This window comes from Drosophila eugracilis, unplaced genomic scaffold, assembly GCF_018153835.1.
Source record: "Drosophila eugracilis isolate 14026-0451.02 unplaced genomic scaffold, ASM1815383v1 contig_649, whole genome shotgun sequence".
Classification (NCBI taxonomy): domain Eukaryota; kingdom Metazoa; phylum Arthropoda; class Insecta; order Diptera; family Drosophilidae; genus Drosophila; species Drosophila eugracilis.
The window spans coordinates 518926-537924 of NW_024573535.1; the positions used below are offsets into that span (position 1 = coordinate 518926).

The window sequence follows — 18999 nt, forward strand, 5'->3', positions numbered from 1 at the left end:
TCACAGGGCTAGGGGGATTTTGGGCAGACTGTGTGCCTCTTTGGGGCTTCATGTTTCATTTCATTTCGGTTTGTTACGCAATCAAAATGACTGACAGCTAAATATGCATATTCAATTAGAGAGCGAGGAGTTGAAAGGAAAAGGCAAACAGAGGCGGAGGTTAGGCTGTGTTGGTTTCCAAAAAGAGGGTGGAGAGCCTGCGGCGATTTAGGACCACACCCTTACCCACACACACACACATTGGCGCACAGAAATTCTCAGAGAATTTTGCCTTGAGATTCTTCTAATTGGAGAAAGGCCAGACAAAATTGCAGTTGCCTCAATTTCAGTGGTTTCTTTGCTGCTTTGCTGCTTTCCAGCTTAAATCAAAGAAGCCACAAAGTAAGTGAAATCCAAATGTTGTTTAGATAATAAATACAACTTTTACTCCAGCAACTTTTGGCATTTGAGTTGGTGATTTAAAAGTAATAAAATGCTAACATTTGCCCAGCAAATTTGCTTCCTAAGCAAATAAATGAGACAGACTCAGGCTGAAATCTTAGAATTAAATGTTGAAAATAAATTTAAAATTATATTTCCAAAGTTGATTTATGAGAAAATGCTGTACAAAAACAAAGTTGATCATCTCATTGGTAACTTCGCCTCTGCTCACTTCGTCGCTTTTCCCTTAAGAGTCCTGTTGAGGAGGCGGACAACTGGCAACCAAGTGCTGACGAGTGTCCTGGCCACGGTTAAAAGAAGAAGAAAGAAGCTGGCGAACAAAGGCGAAACGAGGTGCCCCTGGAAAAAAGCTTGGAGTGCGCACACTTTTCGTCACTTGTGGCACACGACTCAAGAGTGCAGATAGGCAGGTCAGAGGGCAGGGCGCGAATTCAGCTGAGTAGCAACTAGCTGGTGCTCAGTACTACAGTTCTTAGGAAACAAGGCCTAAAAGATGAAAATCATAGCACTAAAATAAACTTTTTCCTGGCTTTTAGACACTTAAGAACTGGTTTCTTTTTCCATGAAAATCTTTTAATAAAAATTGAAATTTTAACTTGAATTTTTAGGCAAAAAGAATCAGAATCTAAACCAGATAAACATATTTCTAATATATATAAATAATATTAAGTTCTTTATTTATGAAATTCACATTTTGTTGGTAGACAAAAACCTCAGCCAATAAGCAACTTGATATTCCCTTCCATAGACCCTTTATTTCTGTATGTATGTGTGCCTTAGTACATGTTGAATGGGTGGAAAAAGTAGGAGAAGCAATTCCTTAAATAGAAACATCCACCAAACGAGCGCAGCCTTAACCCTTGGCTGGCCAAATGGGTCATTAATTGACAGCCATCGAAGCTGGGAGATCCCTATGTGAATCTCCATAACTGAAGTGGCATTTACACTGCTCAGTGGGTTAAGGCTAGGGGGCCACCCACTGCCCACTGACCACCATCATATCCTTCAGCTTTCGTCACCTGTCAGGCTCCTCGGTCGTCGCTTTCGTTACTTTCCGAGGTTCCAAAGATCCGGGCTTCCAAGCTGACCACTTACTCCTGGGGGCCATGTGCGCTTTATGGCCTCGCATATACACACCACGCCCATAAATACTCCAGATGTGCGGGTCCCCAACGTCCCAGCGTTCCAACATCACCATCATCATCATCATAATCATCATCATCATCATAATCATCATCATCATAATCATCATTATTCCTCCTAAGCTGAATCTTTATTTCATTTCATTTTCAGCGCAATTTTTGTGCCGAGTTTGCGAATAATAGAAATCATAATGGAAACGCCAGCGGACAGGAAACGGAAACAGGACCACATCGCGGCCATCACACACACACACACACACTCACACACACACTAACACATTCGTGCACATCTGAATTATGTATATAATCGCCTGAAAATTGCAGTGAAATTCCCAGACAGCTGGCAAAATACAAAAGTAATATCCACGCCAAAATTAAACAGAAATATCATGAGCTTACTTTTCCATTCAATATTATTCGATATTTATTACTCTTTTATATAATGGCTAACAAATTAATTATAATTTAAGAAAATATCCATTCAATATATCCAAAAAAAAACACAAGTTAATGTTAAAAAGGCGTCGAGCCCTTTTGTTTCGACTCTTTAATCCCATTTTTCGCATTCCTCGAAGCTTAGAAGTGCTGGAAGTTTTAAAGCCTTAGTTTTCCGGCCACACCCAAGTTGGCCATCACACACACACACACACCCCCTAACCCGCAGTGCGTTGATTGTTTTGCCTGCATTGGGGATGCAGTGAAAATATTGTTGCCCGACTGCAATTTTTTGTTTGCTCTTTTCCCGTCTGCCTGTCGGCCGCTTCCTTTCACGTTGCCTTCCTGTTTTCCCATTTTTTTTTCCTCTTCCTCTTTTTTTTTTTTGTTTTTTGGTTCAACCTGGCCCCCCTTTTGACCCAAAAGAGGTATGTGCAGTCTATAAATCATCCGACCAGACCGCAGATGCTTCCACAAGGCACTCAATATATTTTGCCAATTTTTAGCTAGCCCTCCTCCCCCGCCCGGTGTAATGATCCCGGGGGCAATAAAAGCGAAGAGAAGTGCCAGTTTACCTGGGGGAGCAGCAGAAAAGTGAGTCCCCCCTTTCGGAATAGCTGAAGAGGGGAAAAGTTATATATATTCTAAAGCCACAAAAGTGGATGCATTGTTTCAACTTTCGAGCCATTAAGCCAAGTAAAGCGAACCAAATGTCTGTCCAATAAAATTGTAGTTCTTGTGGATTGCAATCACTGGGAATGTAGATCAAATGAACTTTACTTTATTTATAACTTCTATATATTATATATAAATCTAAACTGATTCATCTGAGTAATATTTTAGCTTTACTCGTAATATCAAAAAAAGAACTATAGAAGCTAGAAAGTTGGGATTAGGCATGCATATCTTTGATTCGAATATAAAAACTAGCTTAACAGGGTAATGCTAGTCACCATAACACTCCTTCTTGTTACGCAATAATAGTTTTTATAAACTTAGGCAATCGAAATGCCTTTTTCTGTTAAAACTTTATAATCCTATTATATGATTTTCCGAGTTTACTAAGCACCGCTAAGCTGTGCATAATTCTTTTTAATTCCAGTTTCTTTGAATTCGTTTTTTTTTTTCGCTTCTCTCAAAAGTTTTTGAACAAAAAATGGCAGAAACCGGAAGCCTAGTCATAAAATTCGTTTAGCTGGCAAGCAAAGGAGAAAGTGGATGGACAATGGGATGCAGTGGAAGGCAAAGGACCAGAAGGACGGTGGTTGCGGGGGTAGGGAGTAGGGAAGGGAGGCAATAGACTGACGGCAACCCGAGAGATTTTCAATGCACTTGACGGAACAAAAGCAAACTGCAAATTTCGGACCCATAAGGCAGGATGTTTCCGCCATTTTCCCTACGCTTTTTCCCAAAAAAAGCAGTCTCGTTTTAAGCGAGATAGCCGGGAATTTAATACTAAGCCTTAGACTTCATCCGTTTGTTCTTTTTTTTTTTTGAGAATTTTAAAATATACATTTATGAAGTCGCTAGAAACTTATACGGAAGATACTTCTTAAGAGATTTAATGAGTTTTTTTTTAAATAAAAATGTTTCTAGAAAAAATATTAAAACGCGCCCAGCACACCCTTTGGCCATGCGGCGTATACTTGATAAGTTGTAAGCACAAGTAGCATGTATCAAGCATACGCCGCATAGGCCCGCCGAGAGTTAAACATTGTGCAATTTCCCTCATGGAAATTGCTTTTCCCACCAGAGCGAGAGAGAGAGTGGAAGTGTGGGTGGGCAACTACACAACTAGAGCCAATCAATGCGCCTACCATAAGTATGCAATGTTCAATGAAAGTTTCGAGCAAACAAGTTGCAAGTTGATATTTGCAAAGCCTTGATTGTGGGCAGAACGAACCAGCCAGCCAGCCAGCCAGCCAGCCCCCTGGGGGCTGCAGGGGGTTAAAATCAATTTAGACCATTGTTTGTGGATGCAAAAAAAAGGAGGTGGTGGGAGGAGGAGAAAGAAGAGAAAACGAAAACAAACGCACTGAAAATGAATTGTAATAAGCTGATTATCTGCTGCACGCATGACAATAGATGGCTGAAAAAAAAATCAACTTTAAACTGTCAGTCGGACAATTTAATCCTTTGCTGTCCTCTTCTAACGCTTTAAGCGCCAACACAACCCCCCCCCCCCTCGTTTTTGGGGGCCAAACAAAGCAATTAAAAAATCACAATCACATAAAAGCTGATCCCATTGAGGGATGTGTCACGCCCCCAGCTTAACGAGTTGAAAAAAGGAGGCAGAAACTGGTTGCTGGTGTGGAATTTCGAGGTCGCAAATTATCAAGGTCCCAGCTTTGAGCTCACAGAAAGGACCTTTCATATAAGTACAGTGAGAGAAAGTTGGATAAGCTGATGAGGCATTCTGATAAAAATACCAATTACTTGAAGTTTAAAAAACCATTTTGGTTAAACTTTTGCTTATAATTTAAAAAAGATTAAAAATAACATCAAAAATTCAAGCAAACTTTGGTTTAGTCTTGTAGGCCATCTTTCTGCTTAAGTTAAGCATCCTTTAAACTTAAGAACACTTCGACTGAAGAAGAAAAAGTAGAAGTAGAACACTACTTGTTCACACTTCTTTGAGCACAAGTGAGAAAAGGGGAGCAAAAATACCAAATAAAATGAAAATTCAACAATAAACAAAAAAATAAACCTGCATAAATATATAAAATTATAAAACACTAAAAATGCTTCAATAATGAAGTAACAAATGAAAGATAAATTAATTTAACCCAAAAATGTGCCATATCTACGATCATTTTCTTAACCCATTTTTCCCCATTTTCTTTCTTAGTTAGTAGCCAATTTTTGGCCAGAAACAGAAATGCGGGCCTAGTTATTGCCTTTGTTGCTGCCACATCAAGCGTAAAATATTTGGGCAGCCGCACAAGGACTCTCACCAACACTCTGCCACACACACACGTCGTGTAATTAAAAAAGGGCCAGGCAAGCCCAAAAAAAAAAAAAGGAAAGTACCTACAGAGCGGCAAATTAAGCCCAAACTCCCATTTTCCTCAGCCTTCTCGACGGCTAATTGGTGTCGTTGCAGACAGACTTTTGTTTGAAGTTAAGCAAATAACTGCGGGCTGACCATTTATATACATATAGAGAAAAAAAAAAACATTTGTAAATGAAAACTAATGGCCACTTAAAGCCCATAAAAGAATCTGGCCAAAAACGAATTGGTATAAAAGGGAAAATTCAGGAAGTGTAGCAGGGCGGTTTGTTAAAGTTAGCCAGCCAGGGATTCCCATGAAAATCGTTCAAGGCGCAGCTACAAATCAAGTTTGGCCCCCAAATGTTCGCAACAAATCAAGTTTTAGGTTTTCCATCAAGGAGAAAGCCCAATGGAAATGTTACTGTAATGAGGCTGCCCGAAAAAGTAGGCTACAGATGGATTGCATTGCCTGCAGTTCCTCCTCGGTCTCCTTCAACTAATCGAATTAACTCCGCTAGCACTTTGGGCGCAAAACTATCAACAAATTTGAAAAATATAGACTTTGTGATACCTACTATTAGGCAGGAATATGAATCTGCAGGGCATTAAGATATTTTATTTAAATTTATTTCATTTTTATTCGTAAATGTTTCGTTTTTGTTTTCAAACTTCTTTATGGGAATTTATTAAGTTAAAATATTACACCCGTCATTATATTGTAGTCTCCCCATTTATTGCCACAACTACAGGGTAGCAAAAGTGGAACAGAATTGTGCACTTGGCAGTGGAAGTCGGGTAAATAGCGTAAACGAATCAGCTAAAAAATGTTCAAGGAGCAGTGCTCAACGGATGCACTTATGCAGCTCAGTCCACTTGAACATTGATTCCCCCCCCTCTCCTTGCCACGTCCCACCACCCAACAACACCGCTGGCAAAGGGCACTTCGGCAAGTGGCACCGTCTCTTCGGTCTCGCCATCCTGCTCGTTCTCCTTCGTTTAACAAGAAGGAGCCGCTCACTTTGCTGTCCGGCACTTTTATTTTTTGTAAATATTTTATTACCCATCCTGCTGCCACCGCTACAACTAGCTATTTTTTGCTTTTTATTTTTATTTTTTTTTTTGTATTTTTTTATTTTTTATTTTCAGTTTTGTGTTTGCCATGGGAGAAAAGTGTTTAATTGATGCTGCGCTGCTCTCGTTGTGCAATCCCTATGAAATATGCACACAGCTCGCCCAGAAATTCCCTTTGAGCTTTCCCACTCTCACTTTGTTTGTAGAAAAAGTACCAGAGATTAGACTGAGTGAAAATGAGTAAGGGGGCCAAGCTGGAGTAACAAACGAAATGGGATTACAAGATAGTAAATTGCTTGAATTTATTTCAATAGATTTTCAAGTTAGCCGAAAAGTATGCAACAATATACGAACTTTGAGTTCTTTTCCAAAAACAGTGAAACTCTTTTTAATAACTTATCATACGAAAGCAATTTGTATCTTAACAGTTTAGTAAAAAACATAACCACAAACCTTGATCAACGATTGCCAAAGTCAAGGTAACAATGTCTGGCATGCTGACGACTTAATTTGATGTCGAGTTGCGGAACTGCCGACTGATAACTGATTGCGATTCGATGTGACAGCCGTGAAAAGTGTGTGGGGGGGAAAGTGTGAACACTCTGGCGGACAGGCCGAGCCGCATTCGATGCAAATGAAGGGGCATGAATAAGTAAATGAACTATCTGCCATCCTGCCAGCACACCTATCACCTATGCAGATGAGCTAGACTAGCACACGCACACACAGCCATTTTTGCCGCCATTCAAACATAGATCTCATCTGCATCAAGTGCGTTGCGCAACAACAAAAGGCGGGTGGGGGAGGAGAAAAATGTTAAAAAAAAAAAAACGAAACATACAGAAAATCGTGCAAAGTGTCTGTAAACATTTATTTCAAAAATTTATGAATATTGCTCTCTCGCTCAGCAAAGGCAGCGGTGACAAACAACAATTCCTTTCGCCCTCCCCAACGTCGTATCTCTTTTGCCATTCGGCTTTGAAATTGTTCCAGGCAATGCCATTGTTTACCCGCTTTTCTCACTGTGTATGTGTGTGTGAGTGTGTTTGTGTGTGTGTGTTTGTGTGTCTGTGTGAGTTATTGTTTCGAGACATGATATTTTACTGTTTTGTTATGGAATTCAACAGGGTATATCCAGGGCCTGGCGTCGACATGCCATAGTCGAAAGGCACTTTAAGCACTTTTCGAATTAAGCTGACTTTGTCACTCGTATTTAAGTCACTCGCATTAAACGGAAACAGAAACAGAAATCCATCTCTCTAATGTATTAGTTTGTCATTTCATTAAAAGTTATCAAAGTTCTCTTACCATTTGCATTTGAGATTAAAAATAAGTTGAAGAAATTCTAAATAAATTGTAATCTTCAGAAAATAAACTAAAAAACATCAAAAAATCATATTAGCATTTTCAACAATAACCTCGTTAATTAAAAATAGAAAACTGTTTGGGAAAAGCCCATCGTTAGCAGCGGGAAAACAAAGTAAAATCATTTACTTAATGGCTACAAAGAAAAGAAACCAATCCAATTTGTTTAGAATGTCAAAAGTTGTTTAAGGCTTGGGTGGCTTTGGTTGGTTAGCATTTCGGTTGCTCGACACCAAATTGTTGTTTTCAACTATTCCAGTTTTTCGCATTTGTATCATTAGGAGGTTTTTCCGTTTTACCGTTTTCCCGCTCACGAGGAATCCGAATGTTGGGAAATAGTTTCCCCTTCGTTTTTCTTTGCCACTCCTTTCATGCTTCGCCCGTCGTCCCCATGTTTTTCCTTTTTCTTGTTGCGTAGCGCATTACAAATGACAGCCGCCTGTCACACACACACACACACATGTGCAGGGGTGGGTGGGGGTAGAGAAAGCCACACAGACAGGCGCACACGTGTAGCAGTCATTCTATACATACATACATGGCCATTAGTGATGTGTTGTTGTCGTTATCATGCACAAAAAAGTTGTCGTCTCTGCTTAACTTTACGCTGCCTTACTCCACTTTACTTGTAGGTCTTCCGAAGCCCCCTTAACACCCAGCTCTTCCGCCAGCCTTAACCCCACATTACCCAGTTTGCCACACTGGAAAGTAAGTACAGTAATATCATATTAATATTGACTTTTTTAACACTTTTTTTAAACTACTTTATTAATACATTTTCTTTACTTTTTCTTCACACAGAAATAACTTTTCATCTTCTTTTTAGTTTCACAAAATTTAGTTTATTTCACTTTTTAGCTTCACTAATTAACAAATAATAAAATCTTAAAAGCCGCAAACTTTATTTCGATCTAGAAATTCCATCCATTTCATTGTGAAAATTGTTTTCCACAGTGCTTTCCTCTTAGCCCTAACAAGTGCCTAGTCACAATTTTCGGTAGGAGAAATTTTAGTTGGTCAGCCAAGTGAATTACAAGCTCAGCCCTTAACCCTTGACTCGCACCTCGTTTCTCCAGGAGCCCCCCCAGCTTTCACATTCCTCGTGTTAGTTGTTATTTAATTATCATTTTTCATTGTTGTTTCGGGTGTGGAAAATGTTGTCATCGCACATGTTTGGAGAGCTTCGGGATTTGGGGAGGGTCATAGGTGAGACGACAAGGAGGAGGATGAGGTTGATCCATCTGGGGGACTTTTGTCTGCGAGTATTTTGGGAAATCTTTTGTGCTTTGGTGCCAGCCCGCCGCCCAGTATGCAAATGCAATTATAATTTCATATATCAAATAGACTACAGTGCGGTACATAATGCTAAAATCCAGGCTTTATAAAATTAGAAAGCAACATTTTTTGGGGGAGAAAATGCAAACAGAAATTGCTACATTTTTGGATTAATTATATTTTGATTTTGGGTGTGTAAATATTAGGTAAGTTGATATATTTTTTAGAATTTTTATTTAAAAAGAAATATATCTACGAATTAAGTTATTATGATGGTACTCTGATTTTTTAGTCTTAAGAAAATGTATTTTGTTTTTATGGTTTTCTGGCCATTTTTCCTCATCTTACAATTCCTTTTCATAGATTTTCTTTAGGCTGCTTTGCAATTTCCTTCTCATCTCATAATTTGCCTTCACTTTTTTCCTATTTTCAGTCATTTTTCAATTTCCTATTCTTTCAGAATTTTCCTTTAACATTCAGCTTTCTTTTCGTTTCTCCGATCGATTTTTCTTTCTTAATTTCTTGTCTTTGCAGGCCATTTTTCAATCACTTTTTGATACATTTTTTTTAGCGACATTTTCCTTCTATATTTGCTTTTCTTTATCTCTTTTCTTTTTCTCCTTTTAAGCCAATTGAGATTTTTCCTTTAATCAGAGCCAAGAAATATATCTCATTTCTGGTTTTCCACCTCACATATTATTATGCAAATAAGGCCAAGCAAGGGAAGTTTACTTAACCTTTTATTTCACATTTTTAGCCATGTTATTCAACAGAGTATCGAGTAAATAGACCCAAGAAAACAATAAAATGTCAACTACAATCAATTTTTGGACCAGGACACACCTTTCCTTTGGGGCTGGCGAAAGGGTTTGCCCCCCGCTCGAATTTCCCCCATTTCCTTGCGACTTGGCGAACATTTTAATGAGATTTTCGAATTCCAAAGAAATTCAAAACGTAGCTTATTCAACTTTTTCTATGTATATGTGTGAGCCACACTTTCTTTCTCTTTCTAAGTATGTGTCTCTCTGTGTGTGTGTGTGTGTGTGTGTTGGGGATATATCTTTTGGCTGGTTTGTGTATTTGTGGCAACAGGCAACAAGCCAAGTTAATTAGCAAAAAGCAGATAGCGTCACACAAAAAAGGAGCAACCAACTAAGGCCATCTTAAGGTCTGATTGAGCAGCAAGTGAAAGTGAGGTGGTGGATGGCAAGGATGGGTTAGCGGAAGGGGTTGAGTAGAGGGACCGAAGGCCAAACAAAAATGAGAGGTGGCTGAATTCTGCGGAGACCTCCACTTAAGTGCGGGTTTTTGATGTCGGCGCAAATTGCAAAGAAAATGATTTATTATCTGCAAAAGGCAATTAAGTAAAATTGCTTGAAAATTATTTGCTTCCCTTTCCCCTTTCCCCAAAAAAAAAACAAAGCCAAGACAGAAGCAAAACCAAAATAAACACAAATGACAGCCACCCCTTTTTGGGCCAAATTGAGCGAACTGGAAAACTGGATTAGTTAAAGTCTCTTAATTATTGTATTTGTGTGTAACTTTTTAAAAATATTCGAAAATTATTTAAAAATTATTATAAATTATAATTTAAAACAATTTCAAGACATATTCTGGGATAATAAATGACAAATATTAAATCCGAAAGCCTATTATATAAAATTGTTTTAAAACTTTTCTGAAAGTAATTTAATTTGTTGTAGTTTTTCCCAATTTGTTTTAATAACTATTTTTATGCATTACCAAACCAAGCTTACTAAGCAAAACTAAATTCCAATTAAGCGAAAACTTTTATTTTGTGATAAAACTATTTCACATTCGTTAAAAAGTTTACACATTGCCAGCTAAAGTTTCATTCAAAATAATAAATTCTCAAAAAAAGAGAGATTAAATATAAATTTCAAAATAAGGTAACTATTAAAATTGTAACAGAAATTAGAAATTTAACAACAAAAGAAGAGCAGAAGTTGAGACAATTTATTAAGCAGAAAATCTTGTTGGCCAGATTTGAGAGGACTTTAAAATGTCTTTGCATTTCAAATTGGTATCCCATCAAAAGGAACTCACCTTTCTCTACTACGGTCCTCTAATTCCAACGCTCAGCCAACATGATTTATAAGTCGAATTAGAAGGAGCCGCACGACGGGCTGGAGAACAAGAGCGAATTAATTACGAATTCAAGCCCGAAGAGGTAATTAATTCACTTCATTTTCTTCTGCCCTGCAAAGTTGCCTGAAAACCAAACCAAACTCAACTCGACTCGATTCAAGTCAACCATTTTGTTGACAGACAAACAAATGCTGGGCTAAATAAGCAAACATGTGCAGGCACCTACTAGGACATTCATGAATTCATTGCTTACATTACGCCAAGGATATTTCAAATATTTCTTTTCAGATTTCCACCAAAGCAACTTCTAATTGCTTACGAATTTATCACAATCTTCCGAAAAGAGTCTTTTGTAAATTGGAAAAGTATTTAATAAGTTCGGTAAATAAGTGTTATTTTTTAAGCCTCATAAAGATACCCTTTTTATATTATTCTTAAAGAATTGGCAATAAGCTACATTGGAAAATTTACTAAAATCAAAGTTTTTAAGCATAGTTATTAAGTTTTATAATTCTGAAGTTAATATTTCCCATCCTATAACTAACTTTAACTATTTATAAACCCATAGAAAACCAAACCTTTAAATCTAAAAAATTATTTATCATTAAAAATAAATAATTTTTTTAGTTTTTACTTTAATTAGATTGAAAATTATTATATATTTTATTTTAATACCAAGAGAGTGTACAAATTTTGACATTTTCCTGTCTCAAACCCTTTGAAAGCACATTTTTCGAATCCCAAAACCTTCGGCTTTTAGTTTTGGTAAACATAACCGCAACATGTAACTTGTTGTTGTGTTTCTAGGTCGGTATTTGTGCCTTACTGCTAAGGTATTGGCCATATTTACATTTGTCAAGCACTCCACTCACCTTTGACAACGGTGTTTTCTCTGTCTCTTAAGCTTTCTCCGCTAAATCCTTCTCCGATTCGGAACGCAAATGGGATTCAAATATTTGCCACACACACTTTCACTTCGGCTCGGTGGTTTCTTGATTTGAAAAACGGTATTCGAAACGCTGTTGGCTCACCTGCCAAAGCTATCTCTCTCTCTCTCTCTCTTTATATATATATATACGTATTTAATTTCTTAGCTTAGCACAATAACCAAAAAAAAATATATGTTCAGCACTTTCGAAAATCTTTCGAAAACCCGACAAGAGCAGTAACTTTGCGATATTGTTGATGTAGTGACCAGTGACTAGTGACTTTCGACTGTGATTTGAGCTGCAGAATTCAGAGGCTGTGGCTGAGAACCGAACCGCACGAGAGTCTGTTGACGAATGACTTTGAATGGCCGATTCGAATCCTTAACAGCGGCAGGACAACAAGTTGTTATGTCTTTAACAGCTCTGTTAACTGGCCTGTTGAATTGCCAAATGCTAACAGCGGCGAAAGCTCCGCCTAAGAAGAAAGTTTAGCTTATGCAAATTCAGGGAGTAAATCCTCGGTATACGCTAACAGATGGCGCTTTAGTGTTTTCCGATATCCAGAAGTCCTTTGAAAAGTTTGGCAATATATTCAAATATATATTTTAAATATATTTGAATAGTCTTATAGTAGAAAAAGGGTTTTTTAGCATTTTTATATTTAAAGTTTTTTGTTTAGAATTTTTGTTAATTCATTTAATGCACTTTTTGTACCAAATAAACATCATTTCTTTCGTCTTTGGGCACTAGTCAATAGTTTTAGAAGTAATTTTAGTTAATTAAATCCCAATTACTCCCTAAAAAACAACCAAAAATCTCCATTTAAAGAAAATGTTTTGCCCGAAAACTCTTATCTCAAATAATAAGGACAATACAATTATAATTTTTTTTTCAAATTTTATTTTGTTTTTTTGTCGTAAGAAAATTTCTTTTTATTCATCGGTCGACTTCCTGCGACTTCTCTAGCTAAAAAAACTGACTTCAACATCTTTCGTTCCTAACAGAAAAAGAATTACAGTCACGATCGGAATTGGATGGGGGTAAACGCAAAATTAAACACAAGGGACTATCAATTGATTTGTAATAATAGGACTAATTTGAATTTATCGTACAGTTGGAAGGTTTTCTTGTCTTACATACCAATCAATCAATCGGTCTTCTTATCCATTATCGCTCGATATTCCTTATAGTTCGAGGACTCATTTTCTCTAAGCTGCTCTTCCCTATCTCTCTTTCTTTACAAATGTGTCTTCAACAAACGAAGACAATTTCACAAAGGAATTTCTTTAGGTTTCATATTTGTTGGTTTGTTTTTTTTTTTGTTTTATATCTTTTTGTATTTGTGTGTTTGTGTTTGGAGTATGTGCAGTTGGGCATTTCAAAGTTCAAAATTCTAAAACAAATCTGTGGAAACGTTGGTTCGTTATTCGTTTAAAGACTAACAATCTCGTGATAGACGAAAAAAAAATGATAGTATCTCTAGAAATGATCGAACATGATGTACATAACTAATTAATTACGAAACTTTATGCTCTCTGCTCCCTACAGGATGAAAAAATGGGGTTTGCTTGTTGCTGCTCCGGCTGCCGCTGATGTTGCTGTTGTTGCCTCTGCCGTTATTGGTGTTGTTGTTGTTGGGATATGTGCAGTCTTGAGCAGATTAGATTTAATCATCACCAGCGGAACGCTTGACCTTGCGCTGCTTGGGACTCTGCTGGCTGACCGGCTTGGGGCTGGCCTGCTTGCCGGGCTTCGGCGAGGTCTTGGGCGTCTTGGACTTAGGCGGCGATTTCTGCAGCGCCCGCAGCGTCTCCTGTGGCACCCAATCGTAGTCAATGGTGCTGTCGTTGGCAGTTCCGGTCTCGATCACCTTCTTGGCGGCAGCACGCTTCCTCTTGCCAGAGCTGCCCAGCAGGTACTGCTGTCCGATAACCAGGAGCAAGACAACAATGCCGGCCAACAAAACGTACAGGAAGAAGGTCTCACCATCCAAACCCTCATCAACTTCCGAAATCAGAACGGTCTCGTTGAAGACAGCCTCGTTGTACTGAATACCATTGGCATCACGGTAGGCCAAGGCAATGTTCAGTCCGAAGGGACGGCCGGCAAATTGGTCCGAGGGCAAGAAGGTGTACGAAACGGTTGACTCGAATCCAGGCTTTACCTCACGGTTGTAGGCCACAGCTGAGAAGTTCTGGATGAAGTAGTTGAAGTCCATGGGATAGCGGAAAGAAGCCTCCACCGTCTCGATCACAAATTCCTCGGAACCCTTGTTGGTGAATCCAATCAGGAACTCGACGGGCTTGCCGCCGGGCAGATCCAGCTGCTGTCCAGGTGTGTACAAGGGTTTCGTGAAGAGCAGATAGGTGTCCGCATTTGGCGAACTGCTGCTGCCCGAGTCGCTATCCTCGTCCGCTTCCGCATCTTCGCCAGTTACCGCGCCCTCCTCACCGTCCACGTCCACCAGGTCGTCCTCCACAGCCTCAGCAGCATAGGCACCGAACTTGTTGGCTGTAAAAGAGAAAATAATGTTATAACATATGTGATTTGCTTCTTCATGTATACAGTACTAGACAAAATTAATGAAAATGCCGATTCTAGACATTTCCAATGTATAGTGATTTTTCTATGATAACCTTGACATTGGAAACCGATATATCATAGTATACAGCTATAGTACTATAGATATAAGACTTAGAAGAAACTTGGAATCTTGAAATGGAATGTGGAACCTTGGTATGGAGTAGCCATCCGCCAACAAGAGGTCATTTGTACTGCAAGTGTGGGATATAGCTAACCGATTTTTGTGAAACTTGTCAATATTTATGAATACCATATACAAAAATATTGTGTTGAATTTGAAGGTTGGATCTTGAAAAACAACCGAAATAATAGCCATTGAAGCCACGCAAAACCACGAGTAAGAGCGAGAGGGCGATAGCTCATGCCAACTCAACAGTTTTGATGGGCTGACGAAAATTTTGACCACTGAAGATGAATGAAAATCGCCGAAATATGATGATAACGATAGATTGAGGTTGATTGCAATGCCAAGTATAGTATATTCCACGTAGCAGATGCGGATGCGCCCGGCACAGTGCCACGTAGACGTTTGAAGTACCCCCGCCCACCGAACGATTGTTATTTATCGGTGGGGGCAACCAATTTTGCGAGCTACTTACGCGCCGAGAACGTGCAGATGACGATGGGCAGCACCATCAGCATTAGGAACATCAAATGCCTCATCTTGTTTGGTTATTTATTATCGTCTTCGGAATGGGCTGCAGTTGAATGCGCGGCTCACACACGGAAATTCGGCTGGGAAATTGGCTGGGGAAAACGCACGCACACACAACCTTCGCGATCGAGTGAAAATGAAAAAGTGACGAGCAGCGAAGAGTAGCGGCGAAAACACTAGCCGAAGAGGCACGAAGTGACACGAAGTCGGCACGACTTTCACTGTCAAATGTCTACGTGGTGCCACGTCTAGGGTTGCCAGGCAATCGCTTCTAAAGCACATAATCTCGAGATGATCGAATATTTAGGCCCCTGATACCCAGCCTATTTCAAAGCCATCAATAAAATTTGTACTAAAAGATTTTAAATACCACTGCATTATGTTTGAATTTACTAATAAAATTAAATGTTTACTTATTTTGTAAGTATTTCGACGCATCGACAACTCTGTCTGCCCGGGTAGTGTTACAAAAAGCAACAACTGTCAACAGTCGTGATTTGACATTTTATTATATTGGAGAACAAAAAACCTTAAGTAATATTTTTACCGCAAAAATAAAATTTGAATTAAGAGTTTTTATTAGTCAAAACTAATTGTGGTTCGTATTGAACCTAGTGGCATTTAACAGCACTATTTCTGTATATCGATATTTATCTATATTTAACTTAGCTGCTTGGAAGACTTGATATTTATCGGATTTGTTTACACATATACAGAAACAAATAAATACTATATTGTAAAAACATTAATTTTCCAAGAACTGTAAGATTTGAAAAATTGTACTTAAAAATAAATTGAAAAGGGTATTAATAAAACAATTGCAGTTTGAATGATGTGTAATTTAGTATTTAGTATTTTATGTCCATTATTTGATTTTTATGCTTCTTCCGAAATAAACAAAGATTAAACAAGAGAAAACTGTGCAGATTTTAAAATTTAATCTTTGATAATTTTAAGATATATGTATAGTATATTAAAGCATATATTATTATTAACGCACTAAGCTATTTTTATCTTCTTAATCAACTTCAAAATGTGAGACGACCTTATATGTTCATTTTTTTTTGCTGTTGTCTAGCCTTGGTACATTGGTTTATTAACTTCTGAAGAAACTTATTATATTTTTATAATTAAATTATAAGCACGAAGTCTATGTCTAGCTTTTTATAGCCAGTTTATTCGATATAGCCTAATCGATAGTTGACAGTGCCGATTATCGCACCTATCGCGTCATCCGAAACGCAGCCAACTTCACGTCGCCGCACCGATAACCGCTGAACTTCCTTTTTGCTTGCGGCTGTCAATTGAAGCGCAACTTGCACGTGAATTCTCTGCGAATTTAGCGATTTTAGCGACTAAATATGGACAAACCAGTTGTGTGGGCACGCGTCATGAAAGTTCTGGGTCGCACCGGCTCCCAGGGTCAGTGTACTCAGGTGAAAGTGGAGTTCCTCGGAGAGCAGAACCGTCAGATCATCCGTAACGTGAAGGGACCAGTCCGCGAAGGCGATATTCTGACCCTTTTGGAGTCTGAACGCGAAGCCAGGAGGCTGCGCTAATTGGCGACCACCTCGAGATGGTAAGACTTCCTGAAATAACTCCCATTAAATCCTTCTTGTAACTATCACATTGTTTTTCTACAGACCTTTACACACACACACACACTGTTTTCGCACGCGGCTTTTTCTGGGAGGAAAAGCGGAGGGAAATACAAAGATATCCGTGGGAGGCTGCTGCATATTCGTTATAAACAAATGAAAATACACACCTAATTCGCCAGAAATCAGCAAAAATGTGTTTTAAATAAATCTCGAGAGGATTGGAGCGCCTTTGTAACAAAAAGAAAAACCATTCAAAGCTGTGTTTTGGTTTCATTTATTGGACCTTATTTTTTGTTTTTGTGTTTTTGTTGAGTGCCTAGTGAAAATTGCCAAAAGCCAGTGGAATGTGGCTTTCAAGCCAATTTCTTTATCAATTAACAAAAATTGTTTGTTTCTTTAGAGATCAACAAAGATTTTGTTTGTAAAATTTCGTGTATAGGATGACTATAATTATTGTTCAAGCACATGGAGGGTTTTCTTTAAAATGGTTTAGTGTCATTGTGTCACTGGATTTCTATTAAAAACTAAACCTTTTTCGTTGATTGGAATTCATGAAAACATAAGTTATCAGTACAAAATAAGCAGTCTGCTTGCTATAAATTATATTCGTGTAAACACGAGGAAGATGTCATGGAATGAACAAATAGTTAGTTTATGTCAAAGTATTAAAAGGCAAAGATTTTGATCAATGCTCTTGACAAATTTGGTGTTTCCTACTAAAGAACGTGATTTTGTGAGGGCATTAATAAGTTTATTTGTATTAACTTACGTTTAGAAAACGTTTGCACAAATTACTTACAAGTTAGAACAAGTTGATACTCATGGCTTTAAATTTCACGAATGGTATCTTAATCTCCTCTTAAATTATTTTATATCGAAGGCATGTTTGCCTTAAAACCACATACTTTCTACACTAGATAATATAATATTTATTCATTCAAAGCTAACTTGCGCATATGATATCAATCAAACCTGAGCTGAGTATATAATGTTAGGCACAAGTTTACAATACAGACTTATAACTACATTAAGTATATATATTCTTAATCAGCATAGTCTTAGCCAGCTCTGCACATATAAAATGGTATTCCAGTTTTAAAGATATAATCTTATATCTGTTTATAGGTAGTAAATAAGTAGAAACAGACAAATACACCATACAAAATTATACATGGAAAAGATAAAAAACTAATAAAACTTAGTTGTCTTATCCTTTTTTCAGATACATTTTTTACAATTTCAATATAATTTCACTTTCACACTGTTATATACGAATCTGCCAAAATCAGAGTAATAAATTGGCATACATTCGGTAGTTTTTATGACTTTACAAAGTTTTTTACTCCATACGAAAAGGGTATAATAAGAATAATATAATTTTAATTGATGGGTATATCTCGTCTTAAATTTCTATTAATTATGGTCCAAATACACGGAAATTTTAAATTCCTGTATCATGTGATTAATAAACAAGGTATATTTTTCCATTTATCATTTAAAACTCAGTGGAAAACTGGTCAATCTTTCGACTTTGGCCAGTCCCAGGTAAATTCGCGCTTCTGCGTGTTCCGGCAGTTGGAGATCGGATTTAAAGGCATCCAGAGAGGATTCTGGTGGCGTAAACTTGGGTTGTAGCTGGCGAAGATGGAGCTCCAGATGTTTGACCTGATTTTGAAGCAGTTTAAGGGACTCCTCTATGAAATTCCGAGACTGTGTTAAACTATCTGGGATTTTATTTTCGTTGAGTTCTTGATTTAAGTGGAGGCACTCCATCTCAAAATCATTTACTTGTGTGGATATTTGCACTAGCTCATCAACTAGTTTCGAACTATAGAAGCCAATTAAATGAGATAAATTTCTGGCGGGGATTAGGCCACTTACATGCTGTCCCGAAGGGTTTGGTAAACATCATGGCACACAGAGAGCAGGGCAAAAGTGGCTGCTTGGTTGTTACTTCTATAAGTAAGCATATTAGTCATGTTTAACTTGATTTTATTAACTTTTTACCCTTTCACCAATCGGTATCGTTGACATAATTCCCACAAGCGGTTCGCTTGATTTGACAATTCAGGTGTCTTTGCCGCTCTCAGCGCTAGATAATTCCTGATGCTGGTGGCTAAGCGCTTTAATTCTGGCTCCAAAGTGGTTTTATAGTGCTCCACGCGATCTGGTGGCAATAACATTGTGGCAGTACATCAAAACTAAATTAGTTACCAAAACGTATGAAGCTCGATCAGCTGTTCGAATGCCTGAAATATTAATATGTTTCAGGCGGTAACTCGATTAATTTTAGCTGATATCGATTATTTTATTTGTTACTTTAAAGAATGTATAAATTTTCTAAAAAAAAAATTGGAGTGGCTTAAAATAACGGTACTATCCTATTTTACAAATAACTAGC

The 18999-nt window shown here is 37.9% G+C and overlaps 4 protein-coding genes across 4 annotated transcripts in view; 1 reads left to right on the forward strand and 3 right to left on the reverse strand.

Annotated features, from left to right (window-relative positions):
* LOC108103140 overlaps positions 1–12114 on the reverse strand; it is a 52111-nt gene extending 39997 nt beyond the window's left edge. The window contains exon 1 of the mRNA XM_017208512.2: positions 11703–12114. The gene's annotated coding sequence lies outside the window, so the exon portion shown is untranslated. The remainder of the gene's footprint in view (positions 1–11702) is intronic.
* Positions 12115–12636: 522 nt separating this feature from the next.
* Positions 12637–15152, reverse strand: LOC108103139 (translocon-associated protein subunit alpha). The gene is made up of 2 exons (XM_017208511.2): positions 14942–15152; positions 12637–14270 (listed from the first exon to the last, which is right to left on the reverse strand). Exons 1-2 carry the CDS (start codon positions 15003–15005, stop codon positions 13426–13428), a joined length of 909 nt encoding a protein of 302 aa, XP_017064000.1. The 5' UTR covers positions 15006–15152; the 3' UTR covers positions 12637–13425.
* A 1118-nt stretch (positions 15153–16270) lies between these two features.
* LOC108103183 (40S ribosomal protein S28) lies at positions 16271–16848 on the forward strand. Its single transcript, XM_017208569.2, has 2 exons — positions 16271–16576; positions 16641–16848. Exon 1 carries the CDS (start codon positions 16359–16361, stop codon positions 16554–16556), a length of 198 nt encoding a protein of 65 aa, XP_017064058.1. The 5' UTR covers positions 16271–16358; the 3' UTR covers positions 16557–16576; positions 16641–16848.
* A 479-nt stretch (positions 16849–17327) lies between these two features.
* On the reverse strand, positions 17328–18836 carry LOC108103182. The gene is made up of 3 exons (XM_017208568.1): positions 18606–18836; positions 18480–18554; positions 17328–18426 (listed from the first exon to the last, which is right to left on the reverse strand). The coding sequence occupies exons 1-3, from the start codon at positions 18779–18781 to the stop codon at positions 18090–18092; spliced, it is 588 nt and encodes a 195-aa protein (XP_017064057.1). The 5' UTR covers positions 18782–18836; the 3' UTR covers positions 17328–18089.
* Between the last annotated feature and the right edge of the window lie 163 nt (positions 18837–18999).

Coding starts and splice junctions, on each gene's coding strand:
- LOC108103183 (XM_017208569.2), top strand. CDS start 16,359: ATGGACAAACCAGTTGTGTGGGCACGCGTCATGAAAGTTCTGGGTCGC.
- LOC108103182 (XM_017208568.1), bottom strand. CDS start 18,781: ATGTTATTGCCACCAGATCGCGTGGAGCACTATAAAACCACTTTGGAG. Junction 18,555..18,605: donor CGATACCGATTGGTGAAAGG/GTAAAAAGTTAA, acceptor GCTTACTTATAG/AAGTAACAACCAAGCAGCCA. Junction 18,427..18,479: donor CAAACCCTTCGGGACAGCAT/GTAAGTGGCCTA, acceptor TGGCTTCTATAG/TTCGAAACTAGTTGATGAGC.
- LOC108103139 (XM_017208511.2), bottom strand. CDS start 15,005: ATGAGGCATTTGATGTTCCTAATGCTGATGGTGCTGCCCATCGTCATC. Junction 14,271..14,941: donor CATCTGCACGTTCTCGGCGC/GTAAGTAGCTCG, acceptor TCTCTTTTACAG/CCAACAAGTTCGGTGCCTAT.